This window comes from Calidris pugnax, unplaced genomic scaffold (assembly GCF_001431845.1).
Source record: "Calidris pugnax isolate Ruff unplaced genomic scaffold, ASM143184v1 scaffold18, whole genome shotgun sequence".
Lineage (NCBI taxonomy): Eukaryota > Metazoa > Chordata > Aves > Charadriiformes > Scolopacidae > Calidris > Calidris pugnax.
This window is the reverse complement of record NW_015090812.1, coordinates 6,561,650-6,589,513: the sequence shown is the minus strand read 5'-3', so window position 1 is coordinate 6,589,513 and position 27,864 is coordinate 6,561,650. Positions and strand designations below refer to the sequence as shown.

The window sequence follows — 27,864 nt, the reverse complement described above, 5'->3', positions numbered from 1 at the left end:
TAACCTCTCATACCTGTCTGACACCATAGTGAATTGATTCAAAACCTGTGGTATCTTGTAAAAGCTAATGTCACTTTGGGTAGCAGAAATTCTTCTAACAGTCTATTTACATCAACACAATTTTAAGAGGAGCTTTTATTTCCATTACTGTAACATGGATGTTTTATATTCTCAGAACAACCTCTCTCTCCTGGGATACTTCACACTAAAATCCCATCCAGGAGATTTACAAGGGACAGACAATGCTGTTCTTCATGTTGCTTTAGAAGTCAAGGAGAGTGTGTTTCCCTTTGTATTAAAGCTTAGGAGCTATGCACTTAAAGAAAAAAAAAATCTTGGTGAGAAGGATGAATGCAGTCTAACAACTTTAAGAGAGCCCTGCAGCTCATTTTATGGTTGGGCTGTTGAATTCTGTTGTCTTTGTCAGCTTCTCATCACTTGGTTTCCTGAACCCCTATAAAAGAGACCATGAACTGCAAGTTCCATTCACCATGTTTCCTCACTGCTTGTAAGTGCTAAGCTGTAGCTAAATGAACACGAGAGTGTTCCCATCCTATCATGCCACAAATTATGCATATCATCTTATGCATGCAGAATATAATTGATTTTATAGAAAGATTTGGCTTTCTGCAAAATCTGCAATCACCTCTGGGGTAGGACTGTGCAGTATCAGATGTGTTTCCCGATGGATTGCGCCTGGAAAAGGTGGTTTGCAAAGGATACAAGTCACCTTTAGGGTGACAAGAGAGTATAAAAGTCACTTAAAGGCGGGCTTCTGTTTAGTTCTGTTCTCTTTGGTATTAGCAACGCAGCCCACAAACTAAAACACTGGCAGCAGCTCCCACAAAGGGCATTCCTGCATCAGAGAGCGCCCACAGGCCTGCTGCATGGCCTAGGTAGAGCACCCCACCTTCAAAAATGAATGACAAATGCAGCTTTTATACATATGGAGCCATTCACTTTGAGTCTAGAAGTAGCCAGGAGAGCATAAGAGTTTTTTCCCAGTCTCTTATTTGGCAGACAGAACCGAGACTTTACAGTAACATAACAAACAGGCATGTATAAGATCCCCACTCTCTATGGAATCCGATTTTGTTTTTGTAGGAAGTGCTGAAAAACAGAGATGATTTGGCTTGCTAGAAGGAACAGGACAACAGATCAAGCGAGGTCAGAACTGATGCAACCCATACATTTATTCATATGCAAATTCAGTCTGATATGAAGTGTGGCAGATGATGACTGCAGGCCCCATCGTTACCACAACAGGAATTTTCTGGGTTCAGTGTTTTTCTCCAGTACAGCTGCTGTTACCAAAAGCATCTTATACCAATGCCCGCAGAACTCAGTTTCATTTCTTTAGGAGAAATTTATCCCCTGGAAACAGCTAAGTGAGGTCATCACCCCTGTTACTTCAGAGAGGGCCTTTTTACATGTAAAGGCTTCATTAGCTGAATTTACTCTTGCATTTAAAACATGCCCCATCCTGTCATTCAGTTACTATTGCTTGTGCCCTAATGCTCAAAAGATTTATGCTTAGTGAAGGAAGCAAAATAGCAGCTTTTAACCCCAACAGCACATTCCTCCTTCCTTCTTCATAATAAAAGACAGAGTTTGGCTAAAATTCCAAGTAGGACCAATAAGTTTCAAAATTAGCTCTTCTCACACATACAACTGCCTTTTTGATAAGCGAAAAATAAAACCAAAAGAAAAAATGGGTCCCAGTCATGTTGAAGAACTTCGTGCTCTTACTAACTCCTACAGGGATCCTGCAAGATCAAATTCAAAGAATTTGAAGACACTGCCTCCGTGAAGTGACCTAGAAAACTGCCACCACTTCTAACAGGCCATCTTGGAATCTGTCCAGGAATAAAATCCTTCATGGCACATGGAGCACCATGGTCACATAGAGAGAAAGTTCAATTACCTACTAGCCCAGTGAGTTATTGTGCAACAGCAGTACTCCTGAGACAGCTGGGAGACAGTGGGAGACTTGTTTTCAGGCAATCTTCTCCCTTTTACCCCATTCTTTATACTTAGAATGAAAATTTGTACCAAAGTTTTCAGACTTTTTTGCTGCCCTCTGGTGACAAGAGGGCAGGTATTAAAAACACAGACCAAGAATGTTAGAAAACCAAGAGACATTATCCAGTGTAGTCTGGTTCTTCATTTCATATCATCTAAATTAAGGTGAAGCGAGAGGGAGCATTCATTTAAGCAGCTGTAATGAAAAAAGATTGATTGAAAAGCCGGTTTTGCTCCATTTCTTATGGATAAGAGTCCCAGGTGTCTGTTTTCCTTATATTTTCTTTTTAACGGCTGTTCCCTATTCAGCCTATAAGCTTCAAGGTCAACTTCAGGTCAAATTACACTTAGTACAAGATGCTTCACATCTGCAAAGCCAGCTGTGGGATCCCTCTCCCTCCCCTCTTGCACTGGGACTTCCATTCTGGGCTGGGGTCCCAGCCTCTTAAACTGTATTAAAGTAAAACACTTGGGGTACAAAATTTTCATTTTTTTGCATTTAGAAGGCATGGTGGATGTCACACCAACAAACGTGTTAAAAGGACAACAAATGATATCCTACTAATAGAACATGCTAAGTCAATGAGGAAAGCATACGTCTAAGTACATATAGACATACTTAAGCTTGCAATTCCTGACAGCTGGCAAAAATCAAATCATACAGGACAGACTTTAACATGGTAGTCACCATATCTCCTATAACTTTCCATGCACATGAATAGTGAGGGACTGTTGCTTATCTGCCACAAAGAAAATAAAATCTAGCAGCCAAAGGAAGGAAAATAAGACTGCAAGAATATTGGGGGAAAAAAATACTCCTATCACCAGATCCTGTATAAAATCCAAGCCTTTGGAAAGCTGGCTTATCACCAGTGTTCAGAGAGGGGAAGACGAAGGAAAATATCTAAGAAAGGAAAAGAATCTAAACCCACAACTTCAGAAAAATCCCTCAGAAATCTGGACAGCAAATGAGAGACGAGTTCAAGCTGTAAGATGAGTTTGAACTGTTTTGTGTTGCACCGTAAAAGCCCTCCAGGAGCAGCAGTGACTCCAGTTGGTTAGCAAATGGTTGAGTAAGAGCAAAGTGAAAGCAACAGTCCTCTTCATCCTAGGCCCTGCTCCTAATTTACTCATCCCCAAACAGAACACAAGCATCAACGACCGTCACAGCCTGAGGAGGAGAGCACTGTCCTACCTTTGGATGTAAAGGGTACTCATGTGAATATAATCTCTGGTGACTAACTCTCCATCTCTGTCCCTGAACTTCACAACAAGCAGTTAAGAACTATCAGGAAAACTTCCTAAAATGGCTAACCTCAAGCATCGTAATAACTCTTAAAAGACCAAAACAGAAACAAAAGGTTCTTAATCCATCTTTCTACGAAGAGGCCCTCCGGGGTTTTGTCTGCCTTTTAAGGAAGTGAGCTACAGCTCAGCAGCTGTGCCATGTGTGAAATATTATAGTACTTGTTTTTAACTGCTGGATGAGGTGCCTAATGATTCTATGGAGGTCTGCCTACTGCTGCAAGCACTCCATAGCTGTAAGGAGACAGAGGTGTGTATCCAAGTTTACAATACTTGTACGCCTGCAGGATTACATGGCATTTGTATCCAAAATTCAGTTTTCAGTGGATTCTTCATAATAGAATATGGAGAAGGATGACACAGAAACAATACAGCTCTGAATGGGGAGACCTTAAAGTCTTTTCCCATGAGAACACAAAGATCCTTGCTTAGATATAATCTGTGGGACAAACTGAAGGACAAAGGACCAATAGACAGGTACAAGTATACCCTGGAGTTTCAAGGCTAGACAACTTCCTCCTCATCAGAGAATCTTGCTTAATCGAAAAATGGAAGATGTAACAGCGAGCTTCTGCCAAGCCCCAGGAAGCTGATGTTTGGACTGCACATATCTATATATCCTTAGCAGTGAACAGGTCAAAGAGAGAAGGAAGAGACTTGGCTCGCTCAAAGACAGGTAGAAAAAATGAGTAAGGAGTTAGTTATGAGCTTGGAGCTTTAAAGAGGGAGACAGAGCCTGAACTGAACAAAACCCAAGAAAAAATTAAGAAAAAAAGAAAGCTTGTAACTAATTATCTATTCCCCTGCTGGCTGATTCTCCAGGCCTCAGCAGTCACAGTTCTGCTGTTTCATATACAAGATGCTGTTTGCACCTGGGGAATCTTTGGGATTAGCTTCCATATCTTAATACTTCAGGTGGTGAGCATAATCAAACATTCAAGAAGAAATCTCTCTACCAAAAAAAAATAAAAATCTGACACATTCCACACACACTGGGCTGACATTTGGATATTAAATCTGCAACACCTAACTCTGCCAAAATGCTTCCCAAGACTCCAAAATAAAATTCCTCATTGTGCCCTCACTTGACGGCCAAAGGGATCCTTTTTATCCCTTCTTTTGACCCTCCCACACAAAAGTTTCCAAAGATGGAGCAAGCACCCAATTTCACATTTGGCAATGCTAGAAACAGCACAGCAATGGCATTGAAACGTTTGCCATTTCTACTTATCTTGACACTAATTATACACACAAGGCAGCTTCATCTGCACTGGGCAGAATGGCTCGATGCACAGCGGAGTTCAGTGCCTTCAGATGCCTGCATTTCCAAGCGAGTCAAGCGTGCATTATAACTGCAGTCACAGCAAGTTTCTGATGTGCTTCTCCAAGACTGACCCCTCCTTTTTCTTATTACCCCCCCCCCCCGCCTTTCTGTTTTAATTTTTCCTACAAAACACCAAGTTTCTGTGAGACAATCAGAGCATGACTTCCATCCAGTTGTTTCATCAGGCTAAGCGTGCCACCCGCTTTTTCACATTCTATGTTTTTTCCCTTTTGAATAAACTCTCCATTATCAAAATAAAATAACGTCATTTCCAAAGTACCACCTCAGCAGCACGCCTCAGCCCTCATTTCACAGGGCTATGCCAGCAGCCACGAACAGAATCAAAGCATCCAATTAAAAATCCATATTCATTAACAAACATCATGTGAACTATAATGCCCTGCATCGACTGTGCCACCACAGGAGATGGGAAACTTGCTGAGTTTTTCTGCTCTCAGTCTGAAGCACCGTTTCATTAAAGGAAGGGTTTTTACCTTTGCTACTCCACAGGCTGGCACGAAGAGGCCCCGTGTCCTGTTAGCCCATGGGGCTAGGACAGCAGAAGTGGCAGCTGTTGACCTTTTGCCTTAGAGAGATGCCAGACACAGGACCTTGCCAGGATGAGGAGCACACAGAGAAGACTACGAAACTGTGCCAGGCCTTTCCCACTGAGGTCTTTAGGTACCAACAGGGCTGGTTGCAAACCAATCTGCGGCTTTACAAGCAGCCAACGTAATAAACCCTGCATATGCTTGATTGCTGCAACTCATTGGCTAGGCAGGGCCAGGTCCAAGCTGATGTAGTAAATTAGCATATTGCTTTGGCTTCAGGGAAGTTACGTTGATTTACACGGTCAACAATTTACCACCGCGGAAAGTCACATACCATAAGTACAATATTTCAGACCCATACAATGAAGTTATATGAACACATGGCAGGATTATTTATTTATTTGTACCCACAAGCCTGAGATTTACAACTCTTTACACATACAAGCTGGGCAATTTGCTTTCTATTTTTAGCAGGAAGGTTTTGTGCGGGGAACAGCTGTCAGCCACTGGGAGCTGTGCTCCTCAGAGCAGCAGCTTCAGACAAATAGAGGCCTCTTCAAATTAAACTGGAGAGCTAGGGTCACTGCTTTGTGGTGGAAAAGAAGTTGAAGATAGTACACAGCAAGAAAACGTAAGCACTTAACAAAGAATCACTCCCAGAGCTTTTCCAGCCTGTTTTCCTGAGAAAAGGAGCCTTACATGATCACATTGCATATATTTGAGCGTGACTGTCGGTTCTTCCCGAATAGCTTCAGAGCCCACCGTCTAATTCTGACCAAGTTCAGCAAATATTCACAAGACTCAGAGATAATATATTCCTACTGCCCCCAAGAAGACAGGCAGCTTGGTAGAGGTGACAGATTCTGCTTATATCCTCACTGTGGAAAAAACCGTCTTGTGAAGTTGTGGAATCCCACATCCCTGGAAATGTTCAAGGCCAGGCTGAGCAACCTGGTCTAGTGGGAGGTGTCCCTGCCCATGGCAGCGGGGTCAGAACTCAATCATCTTTAAGGTCCCTTCCGACCTGAATTATTCTATGACTCTATGAACTCAGCCTTCTATCATATCCAAAGCCATGCAAACCCAAGACATGCATCAATAGGAAAAGAGATCTTGGCAGATCTGCCATCTTCATGCAGACACTCACCTTGGCACACGAAAGAAGATGGTGTTTCCCCAGGGTGGACTCGTGCAGTGATGAACACCACTTTCTGTTCAGCCCCTGGACGCAGGTTTGCTGCAGCAGAAGGGGACAGAGAGAAAAAGAGAGAGAAAGATCCTTAAACTGGGTCCCATATGTAGGACACAAAGGGCCATTAATATTAAAGCATATCCTTTTATTAAAATTGGTCATACATTATAAATAAGCACAATCTATAATTAAAGGAGGCAGCGTCACTGAGTCTTTGTACCAGGCCATATAGCAGACTGCAAAAGGGCTGCAAAACTAATGACATACCACCAAACTTGCAACAAGGAAGTTAGCTCTCTTTTTAAAACCCAAGATTTATTACAGTGAGCTTAACTGCACTGTAATTGCCCTCTCTTATGATAAACGTCCCTCCGGGGTGACAAAAGAGTGGTGGGGGTCCATTCACAACATAAATCCAATTGCACCCTGCATTACACTTGATACAAGCCTTAAGAGTGCCAAACAAGGGTAAAGTGTTAAAAAATGACATTTACTAGGCTTTGCTCTGGGGGATTTCTTGTTTGTTTTGGTTTTTTTTTTGTTTACTTGTTTTTTGTTTGGTTGGTGGTTTTGTTTAAAAAACTCAACTCTTTGGGACTGAGATTGCCCTAACTGAAAAAGATGTTCAAAAACAATAAAGTATGGAAAAGGAAAGGGTGCAGGATTAAATCCAGCAACCTTCTCCAGTGAGGGCATGAAAATGTACCATGTCCCCTTCAAATTACAGAAAGGTGGAAGGGAAACTTGAATCCCAACTATGCCGAACTTAATATGGGTTAATCCCCAGGATTGAAAACACGTTCTTCAGCCATAAACTACAAGGGACAAACAGTGTTTGTGCAGTGACTGCATTTAATAAACAGGAAATAAAAATTATGCTCTTTCAAAATGGGTTCTGGGAATTTTAAAGACCATAAGAGGTCAGGACTTCAGTGAGATGTCTTTTCTGGATCTGAACACACACAGCAGGGGTAATACTAAACACAGCAGGATCCAATTGCTAGAAACAGCTTAAATCTGTGTTTTGAAATAAAAAAGTTTACACACTGAAAGGAGACTAGAAACTAAATTTAAGCTCTTTTTTTCATTGTTTGTTAATTAGGTAGATGCATTACATATATACTCAAACATAGATTTTTAATTTCAAAGATGCTTGGAGTCCCTGAGACCACACCTGAGTTCTTTTTTTTGATTTCCTGAATTCTAAGAAATGCTCAGTTCCCCCCCAACGGTCAATCACACCTAACAGTAGCACAGGAATAATCAATATATTTTTGGTTGTTCTCAGGAGAGAATCTCAACAGGCTTCTTTTTTATTTCTTTAGCCTCTCTAAATGTCCTACAGCTGCTCACCCTGTAACTCCACCATTCATTTGTTCTTTCATACTCCAGCTTCACCACTCTCTGGTGTTTTTGAACCCCAGAGGCAAAGAAATATAAGAAAGAATGTCTCTGACAAACATAGCAGCTGGTGGGGTCAATTCTGTCTGCAGAAGAAAAGTGGGAGGCAGCAAAAAGGAACACAACACCATCAGCCAGAAGTTGATGACCACATCATTTGCGTTAATGTTAAGTAGTGTGGGAGGAAAGGGATAAATCAGCAAACCAACTTTAACAAACAAAAGGCTGGGATCACTTTTGCAAGAGGAGAGGAGTTTTTCTCCTCCCTTGGAAAAACAGTGTTACGTTACAGGGAGTCAGCACAGAAGTGATGTTCAGCAGCATAACTGCCACTGTTTGGAGCTGGAACAGCTCCCTGGTTAGGAAATCTTTTGGACAGAGGATTACTTTGGAGTTTTATGTGGCTTTGGCTTTGTTTGGTTTTAATTACAACATTTTTGTTATTTATGCTTTACCCTTCATAACAATTATTAAAATCATTAGTCAGTTCATTCTCTTATGGAACTGAAGAGAACCTTGGCAATTAAGGGCTCAGCGCAAAGCTGCTTGGAGTCAATGGGAGATGTGGCACTGGGTGCTGACCAGGACCTCCCTCTTCCACTTCCCTGGGGGATGGTAGGGCACCAAATTACCACCCTGCACTTCGTGCCAAGCAACTTCACTCTGCCTTGGCTTACAATCCACAAGACATTGCTCTCTTTCCAGCTTGGAACACTTGCTGCAGATTATGAATGCACAGTCTTGCAATGTATCTTTGATAGTACCCATCCTCCTAGACATGCAGCGCTCAAAATGAGCACAGGCACAGCTGGCTGTCCATCTTCATGTAGCAGACATTTTCTCCATGTTTGTCAAGCCCAGCAATACCATTCTAAATCTTTTTCTTTAAGCAATAGCCTACATTATTCATACAGAAAAAATAAAACACACGGCACGTGTGACTCTGCATCTGTGTATTTCTTTCTGGTATTTGGGCTGGATAAAACAATGTGAGCTGTTAATTTTTTTTTTTTTTAAGAGTCATTTTCAGTGTTTGGATTTCAGAATGTGTTCATCTGCAGGAGCAAACAAACTTTTTAAAAATATTTCTGTTAACATTTTGGAAAAACATATATATCTTTAATACAGCTTGGAAAGCTTAGAAAATTCAGTAACATCTTCTAAACATGGGTGAATCTTGTAAAAGTTCCTTTGCTGATTAAAGTCCCTGCCTAACTACAAGGTTCTGTGTACATATGGGAAGAAATTAAACTGGCAGACATCTTTCAGTTCTACAGGTCCTCTTCAGAGTTCAGCTACTCTGAAAGCACTAGTAAAAGGGGAACATAAGAGGCAACATAGATGCCCATTAGCCAACCTATGAGACAAGATCCACAAAGGGCTTTCAGTAGGAACCAAAGACTAGTTCATACTTAATGTTATAACACCTAAGAGTTTGAGTTTGGAACTTTGAACCTGGCTGGTGCAGTATATGCATTATTTAGAGGCTGGACTTCCAGCCTGAACCCTCACCCAGCACCAGCACATTATAACCCATCCATCCAGACACTCCATGGGTGGTCTTGGAAATCATGTATTAAACTTTGCACATTTGTCTTGGTCTCTGTAACAGCCTGCAATAAAAGGAATGGCAAGTATGTATGTGTACACACACACCTCCAAACTCTCCCCTAAGCCCAAGCAGCAAAAGCACTGTCCTACCTTTGTGGTTTTATATATAACCTAAAGATGAAAGAATGAACCTCAGCAAAGGTGGCAGTGCCTCCTTCAAAGTGCATTTGAAGAAGGGCAAAAATGCCACACTGGTAGTGAGGAGCGAGAGGGAATACAGTGGGAAACATCCCTGTGAGCACCAGGACAGGAAAAGGAGAGGAGGGAGCACTCCAGCTGTCGGGGCAAAGACTCCTGTTGAGACACCAGCCTGGAGCAAGTATTTATGCTATGTTGGACCAGATTCTCCTGAGGGACCACAGGAAGGGCCCAGGCTGGAGCAGGGGAAAGTATGAGGAGGAAGAAGCTGCAGAGAGGAACTGTTTTGGACTGAGCACAACTCCATTACCCATCCATGGCACCGCTGGAGGTGGGGGCGGTTGGTAGAGGAGTTGCGAGTGAAATCAGTCTGGGAAAAACTGGGGGTGAGGGGGAGGAAATGCATTGTTTTAATTTTCCTCTTTGATTCTTGCTATACAAGTCTATTTTAATTGGCAATAAATTAAATTAATTTTTCCCCAAGTCAAAAATGCTTTTTCCATGATGGGAATCGGTAACTCTGTCTTTATCTTGACCCACGAGCCTTTTCATCTAATTTTGTCCCCCTGTCCCATAGAAGAGGGAGCAGCTGGGTGGGCGTCTGGCAGCTGGCCAAGGTTAACCCACCAAACCAATAATGGATACAACAACTACAAAACACTATTTCATATTTTAATTTAAATGTTACATTGAAAATGCATCCTATTTTCTAGTTCAGGATTGAAAAGATCAATCAAAATTAAAGATTAGAAGTGTATAGTTTTGCTCAATAGATGCCAAAAGCACTTAAGCAAAATGACAGAAAGGCACGCTCCATTTAGCCACAACTTTCCCTGTTGTGGAAATGCAGAGAAATAGTCTGCTGTGGTACCCCTCAACTCTTCCAACTGCCACAGCAGTGAATCTTAGAAACAAAAGCACTTGATGCAAAGGTTTTCCAGGGGAAGAAGTTTATAGATTTCCAACGTTATTTCTTTTCCATTTTGTCTTCAAGAAAGTATCTTGAAGATTGAACTAGACATTTTCTTTTTCCTCTGAAGGCTACCACTACCATCATCACTGATAATATTTGGCTTGACTTAAGATTTCTACTGGGACCGAAACAATCTGCCACTGCGTGTTACACCCTCGTAGGCTGCTACTCACCCACCACTATCCTGTCGCTCTGCTGCAGAGGAGAATTCCCTTGGGCAAAGCTGTGAAGATCTAAGGTGCTAGGCAGAATAAACAACACTAACTTCAACATCTATTCTGGCTCTAAAGATACCACAATGGTGATAAACACCAAGAGAATGTCATACTAAAAAGAAACCCGGTTAGCTGCAAGCAAGCAACTCAAATCTCTCACTGAGTATCACTCGTGATGTTTGGCCCTCAACTCATGTTTCTTCTCCTCTAATGCTATAGCATGTTGAAGCCAACCACTTAAAGCAATCCCCCTGGCAACAATCCCCCAGCTCTCACCCAGGAAACAGCAATTTCCACTCTTGGTTACATATTACACTAGTGCAACAAGAGTCCCACAGAAAACATTTTCTACTTAAAAAAGACAGTCAGATCAAAATTTAAACCTTCGTGGGAAGGAAGAAAATTCACTTAGTCATTTTAATTCAATTTTCATTTTTACGCTACTATAAAAACATGAAAATGACAGTATTTGTGTGAAGTAGCTTTATACTAAGTATCTACAAATTTCATGCAGAAATATTAAATATATGGAATCCCATTTGCACCACCAAAATGAAGTGCTGTAACAGAACTGAGGTAGAACTTCATTCAACATCCAGGTTCTTTCCTGCTATCTGGTCAGACCAGAAACAAACTGCAGAGAGATTGCAGATTTGTGGTATCTTTAAGTCTTGTAGCCATGATATGGTAATGATGCAAGTTCACAAATTAGTACTAGGGCTGATAGAATACAAAGGATGAGCAAGTCTGAACCTAGAAGTCTACTTCAGAAAGCTTTTAACTGGCACCTATCAGGAGAAATTGGAAGTGAATTCTACTCCTTTGCAGCAGACTTCAAAGTTGGGACAGGGTACCAGGAAAAGCTTGCCTTTCTCCCCTCCCACATTTCACCCCATATACAAGACCAGAAGGCTCTAATCAAAAGAAATGGAAATCCATCACCCTAAAAGCACATGCCCAAAAAAAACATTTGATTTAAATACCCACATATATTTTCATAAAATATATGTATCCACTGCAAATAAATTCCATATTGTCTTCCTTTCTGAGGTACTTTGCAGTATGAGGTGGGTCGTTGCCAGCATCTTATATTCAAAACCCTGTGAGTTAAAGACTCCACAGAGGAAATCAAAAGAACTCTATTGCATTACACTTCACCATGCTGTCTCGGCTTGTCTGTGTCCAACAGAACTGTAACATCTGCGTTGGAAATGACAACTGATGTCGTTGCTGTCCTGACAGTCTTGTCTCCACCACATTAACCTGCTCTAGCAAATCAAATCCAAACAGCATTTACTGTATTCTCGTTTTTCCTAGGAGACGAGATTAGCACCTAATTCCATTTATTTTTGTTACTTTTTGGTCACAAATGTTATTTCAGGTAAAAGTGCACACCTCAGCAGCCCAGTGCAAAAGAACATCATTTTGGTCACTACCAAATCCCACTGGGCTTGGTGAAGCCAGATGAACACAAGCTATTCTTTCTCGCTGTCTTATAGTTGGCTTGAGCAGTACAAAGAAATAAGTGGCACTGAAGGTAAAAATGGTGCCTTTTGTACCACAGAGATGAGCAAAGACTGGAGTACAGTTTTTGAAAGCCAGACACCTATTCCTACTTTTACGTGGAAAGGGAGGCAGAAGTATCTTAGGTCCTATGCAGAATCTATGGGCGGTTGGTTCTGTGCATGGGGAGTGCTGCTGTGAGGTGCCCTCATGGCTCATTGACTCACCTCACCTCCCACCATGTTGAGATAGACCCATCAGGAGTGCAGAGGGGGGTTTTGTTCAGCAAAGCCTCGCTTGTGCATGGACCTTCTATCCAGCAATGATCCTGCACGTAATGCTCAAAAATGAACCCAAACCTCTCAAGCTCTGCATTTTCATTCAAGTTCTGTCCCCAAGTCTGTCAGGTGCTTAACTATGTGATTTGTTTGACAGACTTCTGTTGTGTTTAACAATGTGCTTAAATGTAAGCATTGGCATAAGAGCTTTGCTGAATTTGGGCCATTTAGCAGGAAGGCTGTCCCCAAGATCATTGTCACAATGTTTTAAGGTTGGACATTGTGCAACTATTATCCTTTATTGCCCATTTTATGCCAAAGTCTCTCTTTCTTTTTACATTCCTCTTAAAAGCAAAGCTATTTTGGAGCATTTAATATTATTTAATCTCTTTACTCTGGCAGTGTAGAAATTACAGGGACCATTACGATGGTCCTGTGTGTGCGTATGCTTTATTGATGTATATGCTGACCTAATATCAAATTGATTTTGCTCAGCTTTTCTGCTGACCATGGAAAAATGCAAATTGGGTATTATATTTGCACACTAATTTTATTGGGCCCCTGTGTCTTCATAAGAAGATAAAGTTTGGGCTAATAAAAATAAAACATTTCTGGTGTTAATATAGGCAAATGTTTATGTAGGCAGGTAACAAATTGGTTTGTCATTTAGGGGAACATAAAGAGCACTAAAATCATCTTTAGGCAAAATAGATTGGTGGCTTTTGCTTAGCTTTTAGCTTTCATTTGCAAAATCAATTTAATGTAGCACAGTGTCTCAAAGACAGGGTGACACAGGATTAAGACATTCATTGTATTCCCCCTCCATAACTCCCCCTTATTCAGAGGCCCTGGGATTTGGGTTTGCTCTTGTTCAAAGCAAATTAAATATATTTCAGCAGAAAAAGGGAAAAAAGGAACATTTAGACTTACACCATATGCCAGCATCCAATAGGGACAAACACAGGGGCAGGGCAGGAAAGTGGGGCTCAGTGTTCTGAAGGTAGATGCTCAAAGAATTATCAACACTTGTCAGTGCCACCAGCAATCTGAAAATGTAACACTTGTATGATCTCCTTGCCCGGCTATTTCTTTGTCCCTCCTTCCTCTTTTCTCTTAAAGTCTTCTGTAACAATGCCTTTCACATCTCTAACGGCCAACAATCTCCACTGGAATGCAGCTAAGTGATCTTTGATGACAGTTTAAGTAGATAGGCATATATCAACAGCCTAACTTCTAGTTATCGAAATGAGTTGACCTATTTAAATCCCAGAGCAGGCAGAATTCCTATCCAGCTCTTGTTCTTCATCCTCTCCTTCCCCTTCCCTCCCTCAATGGCAGGGTATTTTGGAGGGGTTCCATGCAGTGGGAGGTTACATAAACAGTTTCGATGTTAATACTTGACTGCATTTTCAACCTAATAGCCCAACAAAGGAATCTGACTGTAAAGCAAAAGGCCAGAAATATCTCCTGGTAAAATTATGCTGAAGCATAGATCAAACGACACTGCAGAGCTATTTGCAAAATCGGAAATGGCAAACGACTATAGAGTAAGATCCCCCTTACTTCCCAGACCCACTTGTTTGTTTTTAATCTTCATTACATCTTGCAAGCAACCGGTTTTCCATTTGGGCTTTCTGATACTGTCAGTTTGCTACACTTCTGAGGCAGGAAAATTAACTACATGCAAAATCAGTCAAGGTGCACTCACATCTTTCCTCCCTCCTTGTCTCCGCTGAAAAAAACACTCCCCCCAAAAAAACTGGGGTTTTGTTTTTAAATTATACATACACATTTGAATGCTGGAACATAGAATTCTACGAATAAGAATAGAAATATGAAAAATGAACAGCATATTATCATCCTCAAACGGCCAAGGTGATGACAACTCACAATTAAGGATGCAGACAGTAGCATTTAATGTCACCTACCTGCATCACCGTCTATCATAACAGTTTAGCAGGCAGGTCCCCAGCCTGCTTTCTTTTTCCCTCTCCTGCTTTGCTATTTATAAAGTCAGGTTGGAGTGTAGATAAACCCCTTGCCCTCTAGAGACTGGAGGCAGGCAGTAAATTATGGGAAGGCTAAGTGGTACATCAAATGTGTCTCCTCAAAGCTATATATCATCTTGTTAAATTTGATGTCTAATCCCAGAACCCCAGAAATCATTCCCAAAATCCCAGAAAATGCATGTGTCCTTCAGATGATATAGAACAAGAAAGTAAAGTTTACCTGCGGGGAAAAGAAAAAAGCACCAAGCCAAAAACATTCTAGCCGTGATTTGCTAAAAATCTTCATTTTGCTTGAGTGTCTCTCAATGTTATTTCCTTAAATTCCAACGACAGAACTCACCCATCTGTATTTGAATACATGAACTCTGATCTACAACACTCATCTCGAGGTTGGTTTTTTTTCTTGCAATGGTTGGCATTAAGTTACAAACCGAATAAACCAAGACACGTCTTATTTATCTCTAAAAATTTTACACCAGACAGAAATGCAGTAGCTTACATATGTAGCAGCACTTCTCCAGTTACCATCAGTGACGGTAATAAAGATCTTCAGCCATTCCACAGGGTTCTCTGAACTGAACTCCAGAGCCCCACTTGAGTGAAGATAAGGTAGTAAAACCAAGGAGCTGCCTGCAACCACAAAGAAAGCAGCCCTCATCTTTAGGGAAGGAATCCCTACAAACTGGTACCTGTCTTGCTCTCTCTTTGCACAGCTATCATCCCCCTAAAAAGGCTCACCATCCTGGTAGCCTTCACTTTATACAAAGAGATAGAAATAAAATATTCAGATGCAAGATATTTCTACCTGCAACACTACAGTTATTTTTTCTGTTTGTCTTTAAAATCCAGGGATTCAAAAGATATTGCTAGGGCCTGTTATAAAACAATTCTCTATCAGCTCTCTCCAGTGGAGAGGGCTAAGGCTATGTTTGTTTGCTACAAGTATGCATGGGCTGAAAGATAAGAGAATAATTTATGTCAGAATTTCAGCCAAGATAGTGAAGAGGGAATTACCAACCACTCATGGAGTAGTCCAGCAGTTACAGGAGCAGCCAGGACACCTTTGTTCTGTTCTTTCCAGTTTTGTTGTGGATTTGCCTGTGATTAACTTCAGTGTTTAGATGTTCCCATATAAAAATTGAGAAAAAACATGTGCACTTCAGAACAGAACTGAAAGTCCCAACGCAGCTATACTTGAAACTCTTCTAGTTTCTCTGAGGTGCAGAACCACGTCTTTGCACTCATCGTGGATCCTTCCACGGAAGGTAGTGCCGAAAAGAACATCTATGGCTGCCATAAGATGCAACTACTGAATCTACCAGTGCAGTATCTCTAATCTCTCAAGGCCAAGGGATAAAATAATAGGGAAGAAATAAACTGCAAAGCACGCAGAAATCAGGAAAGATAGTTCTGAGAAGCTGTAACTGGAAAACCTCTACTTATTGGGACCGTGCCTCTTCAGTGTCTCACACTTAAGAAACAGGCAAAAAGCACAACAGGAGCAGAACTGAAAAAGGGTGGAGAGGCATGAAATGGTGGACAAAGCTGGATAGTTATCTACTCTGGTATCTTGTTCTAAGTAGGGACAGCTTTCATTCTGGGAAGACAAAAAAAGTGAAAAGCAACCATGGTTTCAGCCAGCTGGGCTAAAGGCTCAAGCTTGAGGGAGCAGTGAAGCAACACAACCAACATTGTCACTGGATTAATCTCCTGTATTCCACGTTTTAGACAGTGACTCGAACAACACGAGACCTTCTCTCTCTTACTCTTGCCAAAACACTAATTATAAGGAAGTGGAAATATCCCATGCTCAATTACAGGACACAGGAGATGATTATTTTTCTTAATTTTTTTGCTTCATTGGACCCTTACTCAGAGGAAGGAGAGGGACTGACAGGGTTAAGCAGAATAAAGCCTTCAGTATACAAGACCTGACTTGAAAGCAGTGATCCCAGGCAGGACGTGCAAGGTGTTCTGCAAGAGGCTTTGGCCTTTACTGACCTATGACAGTGTGTTCTTCGGTAGCTGAGCTAGCGGTCAATAAAAAGCAACCTGCTGAAATGAGATTCATGAAGAGCAGTGCTCCTCAGAACGTGACACTGACCTCTCCAGGAAGCACCAATGCTCTTAGGAGAAAGGCTTAAGCCCACAAGACTAGCAAAAGACACCAGTGAATAGCCTCCCTCTTCACATTCAGAGATTGCTCAAAATCAGAATTCAGACCTGAATACACAGCACCAAACATTAAGATGCTCAGTAGAGGTTCTTACACACCAAATCCAAAATTCAAAATATCTCAGCAAGATTGGGGATGCAGACTACCCTCAGGGCTGAGACACTCAGACACATCCCTAAACCAGCCAGAAGCAAATCCTTCTTTACTGTAATGTTAAACATTGGTTTCAAATCAGGATGAGAAATAGGTTCTTTTTAATATAAGAGGGATGAGCAAAGATAGGGTGGAAAGTGTCCCTTTTTCACAAAGAAGTGGGGTGACCTCTCCTGGACACACTGACAGGTCCCTGATTTTGTTCATTAATTCTTCACAGTTTTTAATCACAGGGATGTGATGTCAGGGAGTCTGTGGCTTGGGAGGAATCACAACAGTCCTAAATCAACTTTGCTGAGGTCTATGCATTCCACTCACTTTTGACTATGACTCCAGTGTCAGCAAGTATGACAGACATGACCTTAGATAGAAGTGTACTAAGAATATTTGACCTACAGCACATATCCCACAGTCTGGCAGGAGAAAGTCCTGTCACACTCTTGTCCTTTCTTCTAAAGAAAGTGAGACGCGTGACCAGAGGTAGGGCACTTTCCTCCTCATTAAGGGCCAAGAATGAAGTAAGCTGCCATTTTTATTCAGATGCTGTTTATGACATTTTCCCCTCTGTGCAAAAACAATTATGGCAAAGATGTTTAAATTCCACCTGGACACATCAAACCTTCTGCCACCTTAAGCAACCTACGGTGTTCACATCAAACCAAGAACAGTTCCTCTCACAGATGTGATTCTTCTCTAAGATGTCTTCAAGCACCACATTAACTTCATGTGCATACAAGCGTCTACCAATCCTAACTGTCCTTTTTGTCCCATCATTAGTTAGCAATAAATTCCAGAGGTGCAGTCAATCAATACGGCGTGGTGCATATGTGAAAATGCATTTTGTTGTCTGTACACACACACACTGGAAGGCTCTGTGAGCTTTGTAAAACGTATCTAGTCAGCAAACTGTTAAAACTAATTTATACACACACGCACACTCTCTCTCTCAAGGCAATAAGCCTATGGAGAATTTTAATTAAAGTCAAAGGAGCCTTTAAAAGTGGAGGGGGAGAAATCTAGCACAGCAAGAAATAAATTAATAAAAACATGCTCCAAGTTGAAGCTCAAGGGGATCACTCGCAGTCATCATTTATTTAAAGGATGGGACACGTCAAAGATAGGAATGTCAAGTGGGAGATGCTGTGAAGCAGCAGAGGACAGAAAGGGGTTGACGAACTGGATGCCACAGCTTCTGTAGCAGATCATTTTTTGTCGTATAGGTTATATTTGTGGCTGGCCACCTGCTGCTTGATATTCACTGTCTCTCAAAGTTAGTCACTAAAATATCTGTATTCCCTTTCACATTCGATCTGGGAAGGACCTTTTTAGCTCATCTAGACCATTCTTACCTGGCCAGCACCCAATTTCTGTGGAAAACTATTCCATTGTTTCACCCTGAGGATGTTTTTCTTGGTATTCACCCAGCAATTTCTTTTGCTGAATTTCAATCTATTTCTCACTTACCTCTTCCCTTGGTGTTTGTATTTTTAAAAATGCCTTAATTTTGTATGCATTGTTTTAGCTTTTGCTCAGGCCACAGACTGTTCCAGAGGAACTAACTGACCCCTTCAGATGAACCCTTACATGCAGGCACACCACAGATCTGCCCAATTCTCACATCCTTACCATCTTTTTATAAAGTTTCAATGCTCAGACGAGAGCTGGCATTCTGCTCTCCACCTGTCATTCTTGCAGCCACTGTATCGTATTTTTGAACCTTTTCCATTGCAGGGGGAGAGATTTCTTCACTTGAGGCCAGTTGCAAACAAGCAGTGCCACATTGCTTAGCTTTAACAACTCCCAGTATCAGCTGCTACAGCAAGCTCTCCTCACCTCCGCCTGTCTGTCTTGTAACAGCTCACTGGGGTGTAAGATGCTTGTGTGGATCAGTGTCCTCAGCAGCCTCCTGGGTCTCCAGCCCTGTATTCAAGGGAATATAATGCTTCTAGTCGGTGCTCTGTCACAAACCTCCCAGCATCAGATGCAAATGAAAGTAATCATCCATAATAAATCATGTGATTATGCTGGAAACCCATGCGTGTCTGATCCTTCAACTACAAGAATTATGGAGATCCAATATTAACTGCATATCTTGACACTCATTATCTCGTTTCCAGAGTCTTGTGCTGTCTATTCTTTGCCAGCCAGACCCCTTGGTAGAGTCAAAAACTTCATGGATTGATAAGATCCCACATCAATTTCCATGCAAACACATGGAAATGTAACTTATTTCCAACATAAAAAAACCAACTGAAATTATTTGAAACTTTAATACGTATATTTATTAGTGAATGTAAATTGAATTATATTTTGCCCTTTCCCATAAAGAAGAAAAACAAAACACCCTCCTCATGGAAAGAGGGTTAGAAAGGTTAAAAAAAAAATGAAGAAAGTCAAAGTCATTACATTCCAATCAAACTTGATAAATATGTAAATTACAGCAACTAAACATTTGGCTTTGACAAATGACTTCCACGTAATGGATTTTTCATAGTAATGAGGCTACAGTGCAATTGTTTTTTTAAAGCCTTACATTTCTCATTAATACAAAGTGTGAGTCAGTGTGCACAATGGGGATATTTACCAAAAAAATTAAGAGGGGGGAAAAAAATTCAGACAGCAGTTGACATCACAGAGGGATGCCACAGCCTGAGATGGTGTCATTGTTTCCATCAGCATTGACATGTTGTTGACTGGTCTTTAATTAAGTGGCTTGAACTCAAGGAGCCACTCAATGCCAAAAGAAGCATAAAGCCTAGGACTTTGCCACTTTCAATTCATTTGTGATACGTCTATCCAACATTATCAAAGGGGCCAGCTGCATATATTGCACAGACCTGATAATACCTACAAAAATGGAAAAAGGTGCAAGAAAATCACTTCAATGGCCATTTAGTAACTTTTCTGCCCACTGTTAACTTCCTGCATCATTCAGTTCTTTGACACTCAGACCATGTCAGTCATCACGGCATCTGTGCACCTCACCATCTTTCTAACATAGGCTGGACACTAGTCAATAGAAATAAAGGTTCGAGCAGGAAGACAATCTTCATTCAGAGAGTACTGCTTTCAGTTGCCTTGTCATTGTCCTGAGAATAGCCTGGCATTCAGTAAGGCATCTCTCAGCTTCTAGAGTAACTAGTCTTCTGCTTCAATTGATGCAACCTATTTCAGAGCGTCCAAAGCACAGGATCGAAGGTGATTTGAGCCATCAACAGCTTTACAAAAAAGAAAAGGGGCAATGATTGCAGTGAAAATGTCTCCAGAAACATTGATGTTGGCTTGCCAGGCATTCAGCTTTAGCAGGACCACACCATACAGGGTTGAGGGGTGTTGTCCTATTGAATGCAGCCTGCTGGCAATCAACCAGCCAATTGCTGGTACCATTGAGAGTATATTTGGATGACCACATTCTGTGGCCTAAAATTAAAATGGGTTTCTCTGGTTTTGAACAGGGTTTTCTCTGCAGACATTTCACTACATCTCCAGAAGCATTGCTACTTCCCAGCCCTCTCCTCCCAATTTAAATAGGAAAATACAGATAAATTAAAGGGGGAGGGGGGAGGGGGGCAGAGGATATTAGTTAATTTCTCCATGTCCTTCACCCCATCCCATGCAAGGTCAAATTACCCTGGTGCAAACAGGGCTCAGTTTACATATGCTACATAGTACAGAAGTTCCTGAAGAAACATAGGGGAAATTTCAACATGCATGCCTATGTCACTTGAGACAATTTTGGCTGCTCATCCCTTCCTGTTTGAAGGAGGACTGTATTCACATCCCCTCACTATAAAGAATTTTGCCGCCTGGCATTTGAATTCCTGAGCCAGGGCTACAGAACTGAGCTTCTATTTACCCCCACATACTCTCAGTGCACCCAAGGGTCAGCCAAGACAGGGTGGTGATAGATCAAAGACTGTGCTGCTGATTTTAAGTTATTTAAAGTAAAAACAACCCTTCTCACCCCAATCTGTTGAAAGTACATAAGGGTGAGGAAGGGAAAACACAGCCAGGGGGAATGTCAGCAGGAAATAAGGACAGAGGAGGTGGAGGAGAGGACTGTTTATGTGTCTTCTAATAAGCCTATAAACCCTGGCTATATCTCTGCATGCATGCATTTCTTTTGCTGATATAGGATGCATACTCCATGTAATGCTATTCTTGTGAGCCAGGAAAATCTGCATGTAATACAGCAGGAGAATGCTAATGACCTTCAGCAGAGCTGGAATCCAGCACTACTTCCCTTTATCAAAGGTAGACTTCAGAGCAAACAGTCAACCTTGGGGTTCCTCGTGGAGTTAAAAAAAATCAGTGAACACAACATGACCACATACAGCCCCCTTTGTGCTAAGTGTCCCCCAATTGCACAGGAGTTGATAATCCCTCCCAAATATCCCTCAGGCTATAGCACAGGTATTTTTCAAGCAGCACTTTGTCAGTAAGAGAAAAAACAATTCCAAGCCCATTCAAGTGACGAATACTTCAAGCAAAGATGGGTTAAAGAGCTCATCCAACACAGGCTACTAAATCATTGGCATAACTGCCAGCAAAACATCTGTGATCTCCCCACATCTCCCTGTCCCCACCAAGCAGTAGGGACAATCCCTGCTTGGTCTGACCCATATCTGTGATGGAAGCCATGTTATTCAACACTACTCTTCTCCATTCAAAAACATTTGAGAGACTTGGAGCTATTTCAGATGAAAGAAAAACTAATAGAAATACTCCAGACAAGTGGAAAAATAACAGCGACTGACGGACTTAACCCTGGTGGCCTTACAAGTAAGTGACACAAAAGCTTGATTTGAATGAAAAGCTAGGTCATCACTTGTAACGAATGTCTTCTCAGTTTATGAACTGATTTAGAAGAAACAGAGAACAGATTACTCCTAATTTGCTTTATCTTTGCATTCCTGATCAATTGATTATAATAATTGTGGAAGCTATCTTCCCATTAGCCACAATTATTACCATATAGTCAGCATGCAAAAATCAGAGTGGATTTAAACAGTTTTGTCTCCAGAGTGCTGGTGTAATATAGTCCTGCAAATTTCCAAGGCAGAGAAGGAAAAATATAGCTTCCATGCCATTAAGTTCAAGCAGATTGTCTCATCATTGCAGAATTTAAACTTTCAAACCAGACGTGTCCACATTGATGACATTTAGGACTGAACCCTGGAGAGACTTTTTAGAAGTTGTCAAGGCTGAGCACAGACCACTGTCCTAATTTTGAGAAAGCTTCTAAAATGATGGAAAACTTTCTGAAGGTCATTGTCCTTTATCAAACACATGATGTTGCATTGTCAGAATATGAGGATAGAAGTAAAAAATCCTGTGTTCTTTTTGTTGGTCTTCCACTGAACTGATGAGTAACCTTTCAAAAGACACTCAAGAATAAATCCACAAACAGATTTAGCAACTAAAGTAGCCTAAATCCCATTTAATTCCATAGTTTAGATCTTCAAAAACTGTATTCAGCTGTCACCTAGTTCAGGAGACAGCAGTATCCATAGGCAACCAGAGTCCTCCCTTTGGCCAGGTCCCTCAGAAATCCACATAACTCTGCCTTTCCCAGTAGTTTCAGCAGGCATTTCCAAATTATACCCAATGGAATAGCACTATAAATACACAGTGGTAAAAAAGCAGTGGCAACAGTCCCTGATTTTTCAATACTTCAGGCTCAGCCAACTTACCCATTGTGCAGGAAGTCCCAAGGCAAAACCCGTTCTCAGCCTGAAGGCACCTGAAACTACATTTGCACTTCCAGGAGTACCCTAAACTCATTGTATTGCAGGGTTACTTTTTTCAAAGTATGTAGCATTAAAGTATGTAGCATTAACTAACACATGAACCAGAATCCTGTTTTCCCTCCTTCCACATCAACACCCTGAATACTAGATTAGGGGATCACAGTTGCTCTTGTTCAACAGCTAACCCAGTGAATCATAGAACGGTTTGGGTTGGAAGGGACCTTAAAAATCATCTAGTTCCAACCCCCCTGCCATGGGCAGGGACACCTCCCACTAGACCAGGTTGCCCAAAGCCCCATCCAGCCTTGCCTTGAACACCTCCAGTGATGGGGCATCCACGACCTCCCTAGGCAACTTGTGCCAGTGTCTCACCACCCCCACTGTAAAGAATTTATTTCTGGTATCTAATCTAAATCTCCCCTCTTCCAGTTTAAAACCATTACCCCTTGTCCTATCACTACACTCCCTGACAAAGAGTCCCTCTCCTGCAGGCTCCCTTCAGATATTGAAGGGCTGCTATAAGGTCTCCCCACAGCCTTCTCTTCTCCAGGCTGAACAACCCCAGCTCTCTCAGCCTGTCCTTATAGGAGAGATGCTCCATATTGACATGTATGACAAAGAAAAGTAGCTTCAGCATAAAGAAATAAGACCCTCCTCCTATCCCCAAAGCCTGAGGATGTGCCCTCTCTGAATGCTCAAGTTTAGAACACACGGTTTGAAAAACCTAAAATTATAGGGGTTGTGTCAAAATGTTTTCTTTTTCCCAATCATCCTCTTATTTGCCTAACTCCAGGAGAGAATCCAGAGTGAGAGCACCTTCTCAGTGCTGACAAAACAAGTGAATTTAAGATAAGGAGAGGATTCAAAGGTCTGTTCTTCAGCATGCTCTACTTGAGAACCCCAAGTTGGCTGTTTTTCAAAATCTTATTCTGTGCTTTTTCTGGGAGCACAGGTGACTACTGAAGGGCTGATCATTCCTGTATGTATATCAGATGCCTTCAAAAATTGCACAGGGACTATACATACTCATGCTACTTTTTTTGACCTCTATCTTGACAAATCTTGATTTATTTTCTTCTATTTCAAAAACACTAATAATGTTTAACTGGTTTTATACATTGCTTTGAGATTCTTGAATGGGAAAAAAAAAACAACTTTACATCTACATGTGTTTATTCCTAAAAATAACTTGTGCCTGTTTCTGCTCTTCAGTGGGAAAAAATCTGGAAAACACTTTCCCAAAATCTGCACCTTGATCATCCAGTATTTTATCTACAAAAATGCAGACCTCAGATTGCTAGGTCTTTTTGCTTGAATAGGTAGGAGACATCAGAAGAGGGAGAAAAAAGCCACAAGAAACAAACAAACCACCAGCAAATCTTTCTTGAGAATTTGATTTTTAATATATTCCTTTCTGCTCCTCTAGCTGTGGGTCACATATGGATAAGTGTACTTTCATGGCAATGTATGTCCAAGATGACATCAGTATAAGTCAATAGTGGATAGATTTTGCTTTTATTTTTAATATGCCATTTAATCCTTTTTTTTGGATAGTAAAGGAGAACCTGAGCTGCATACAAATGGGTCACAGCACCTCATGTTTACTGTTAAGCAAGAATTAAATCTGAGTAGCTTGGCATATCTCTATAATAAAAAAGGCACCATTAATAAGATTTCATTAAATGGAGAGCTAATGTGTAACAGCCTTATATCTGATATGTGAAAACAGAATTTCATAACAAGGCTGGGAGAAGTATTATCAAGGACCTAAGTAGAAAATCTGTCTTTCTCGATACTGGAGGAATTTATATTTGAAGAGTGTTCTTTCCTATTGAGATCTTCATTGACTTGTACAAAAATACCGCTTTTAATCTCAAATCCCCACTGGCATTTTCATATAAGTACTGAAAATGCTATTGGGCTTTAGAGATTTAATTTAATGAAGGAGAAGTATTTCTATTAAAGTGTGTAATTTTTTTTATTTTATTATTTTTTTTTTAAACACAACATCTTCTGAGGAAGCAGGGAAACGGGATTATTTTAAGCTCTGAAAAACTGACTAACCTGTGCCCTCGTAGAACTCCTGCTTCACAAAGAAAGCTTAACAGCTGTGGCAGAGCCTGTAGGTGCACTTGAAAAGGACCCTACTGTCCCAAGTCACATAGACACTGAGAATGCCAAGCCTGGAGAAGGTAGCAGAAACAGAGGAAAAGAAATGTCCCCATGCAGTCAAGTTGTTTACGCTAAACGGCTGCATCATTAAGCTCCATTCTGAAATGTCAAAGATGGCAAAAACTCACCAAATAGCTACTAAATCTTCTGCATTAATAGACTGATCCTCTCATCTATTCATGTCAAAAAGTATTAGGTCTGGCTGGGTAGGTAACAAATTCACTGTTGGGGTAAATGAAAGCCACTCCAATTTGGGCAGAATTGCACCCGTTGGCTCCCGTGATGAGATAGACTCTGAATTGTATGATATAGGATTCCTTTCATATTAATTCTCACAGTACTGCTTTTGTGAAGATAAAACCCTTTGTTTTATCTGCAGATCACCCATCTCTTTATTGTATGAATATTCATTGTGAATAAAAATTCCTTTTCATATTGAGAAAGAGAGTGCACTTGACACCAGGAGGCCTCTCAACAGGACACTGCCAGGGTTGACAAGCTTAACAGTAGACATAAGTTACAGCAGTTGCTCTATTTGTGTGCACAGCTCATGCAAAGTTAAAATTTCTCAATTAAAAAAAAAAAAAAGGTTATTTTTTACCTAGCAACCAAACAGATCACCGAGTTACAGCAAATGAAAACCCTGTAATAAGTTACTATAGTAAGTTATCTACTACAACAACAGCTGGGCCAAGGAATTATATGGAAAAAATACTGTGACAGCAGAAGAGGGTAGTCCAGAAATAAATACCAGTCTTCTCATGAGATCCACCACTTCTCTCATATTTGGACAGCTAACTCTACAGAGGGGATGTTTATGTAATGTGTCGTAGATAACAGGGCACCCATATGCCATCTCATCTCCCGTTTTTGAAGTGAGAAAACCTCAGCAAAAGGAGGAATAGTGTCCAAAGGACTGCGATGAAAAACTAGTTCCTCATAACCGGCTGATGAAGCTGGTGTAGGCTTCAACAGGCCTTTGACCCAAGAGCTTCATCACAGCCCAAATGATAGCCCACTTTGACCTTTCAATTCCCTTTCCCACGTATAGCTGCCCATCTTGACTATTTACATAGTCTCAGTCCTTTCAGGTCAGCAGTACTTCTCCCTAAGCATGATATTGTGGGCAAAAAGATAATTCTGCCATTGATCTCAATAGATCCATGATTCCCCTGTGTGCTTATAGACTCACCAGTACAGCTGAGTATCTTACTACTTGAAGTTTCTGTGACAAAACATAAAGTAAGCCTAAACTGCAATTGGGAATTCACACAGCTTGCTGCACCAGGTAGATGATTGCTGTCAAAGAAACTGGTGGTTCATTTCAGAAGGTTAAAAACTTTAGCAGAAATAAGTTAAATATGACAAATTGGGGGGATATGGGTGATGACCATGTGTGGTCACTGTGCAGAAAAATAATTTTTATGCAAACCTAATTTAAACAGTGATGAAAAAGATCGTACGTGAATCTTTTTTGTTATAATAAACATATTGTTTGATGGATATTTTGATGGCTACACATCCAAGTTCGACAGACGACTATTTTGCCTTAACTGCCTCTGTTTTCTGTGGTGACTACAGGCCAGCATGATAGACCATGATCTGATTTATTTATTGCTCTTGAGGTAGTTCTATGGAGGTGGACAGCTCCAGTGCAAAGACAGACATAGCTTTGATGTTTGGATTAACATGCATCCAGAAGTTCCTATTTTTACTTGAGTGTCACCCAAAGGTATGCAAATAGTCACAAGAGAACGTTTTTGGTTTCGCATGAAAGCAATTAATATTATCAGAGCACTTTTACAGTGGTGGTTCTAGCTCCTCATTAAAGAAATAAGATGTGCACTGGTTTATGCTCTTCAGAAACACACAATGCTTCCTTGAATGTTGTCACAAAACTGGCAGGATATTTCCATTCTGTCACAATTTAAGCATAAAGAGGTGAATAAAAATCTGATTTGATGACACATGATCTATATAAGACGAAGGTCCATCTAGTCACCTGCTTTGTCTCCAGTGAATGTCACTATTGAATACCTATGAAGTAAGAAAAACACACGAAAGAGATCCTTCCCAAGCCATACTCTCCCAGATTCTGGCAAGGTGGCCTTTTGGTTTTTTTCTGTTTGTTTTACAACATCCATAGATTCTTCTGTCAGAAGCCAGACTTCCTGTCTGCCCAAACCAGTTTACCCAACTTTTGATTCAGAACCATTCTGAAAATTAATACCCCAGTCACAAACAGCCTTAAACTTTAGATACAGGTTAAAACTTTACAAGTGATCTCTCTCACTAAAGAGAACCAAACAAAGAAAAAAAACCCACAACACTGGGTCAGGTTCAAACCACGAGGGACCATCCTTCAGCCAGCATAAATTGTTACCGCTCCATTGAAGCCAATGGAACTATGACCACTTGCCTCAGCTAAGGAACGGCCCTGAGTCACTGGCTCATCTCTAATGGTACTGCCAGGGGACAAGGTGGGTGGAAAGTAGAAAACAGGCAGGGAAGAAGGTTGATGTAAAGCGGTAGACAGTATTTTTTTTTTTTTTTAAAGAAGCTGGCAGTGTTAATAGAAATTCTTCCTCTTTCACTGTATTCTTATGCAAAGCTCAGATTTGAAGGTTACCTGCTTCCCCAGTGACTTGAAATGGTATTTTTTGTAAAGTAATCTCTTCAATCTGTCTCTTCCTCTATTTACGGAGCATAAAAGTAACCATAAAATGCCACCGTTTTTGAGCAAATCTAATCTGCCCTTCCAGTAATACCAGGCCACACGATGATTATCTCATTTTCTCTTTGACAAATGTGGAATTATTGGCTGGTGATTGTCAAAAAAATGCATGTCTCTACATCGGATAAATAACAGTAAAGACAAATAAAAAATATGAAACACTGAGCATAGGCAATAAGAGGCTAATGTCTCTGACCGGTGACCTGTTTTGCAGAGTTAGTGACACAGAGCAGTCTGTCATTTTCTTTACACTGCTTATGGCTTTTCAACTCGTCTCTTCTACTTCAGTTTCAGACAAGGAAAGAGGGGAAAAAAGAGACCAGATGAGAAAAGAAAACTATTTGCTTCTGCTTGAAG

General features: G+C 41.0%; 1 protein-coding gene across 1 annotated transcript in view; it reads right to left on the bottom strand.

Annotated features, from left to right (window-relative positions):
• The window catches only part of AGBL4 (ATP/GTP binding protein-like 4), a 961,744-nt gene that overhangs the window by 221,066 nt on the left and 712,814 nt on the right, over window positions 1–27,864 (bottom strand). The window contains exon 7 of the mRNA XM_014939355.1: window positions 6,350–6,439. Within this exon, the coding sequence (XP_014794841.1) occupies window positions 6,350–6,439 (90 nt within the window). The remainder of the gene's footprint in view (window positions 1–6,349; window positions 6,440–27,864) is intronic.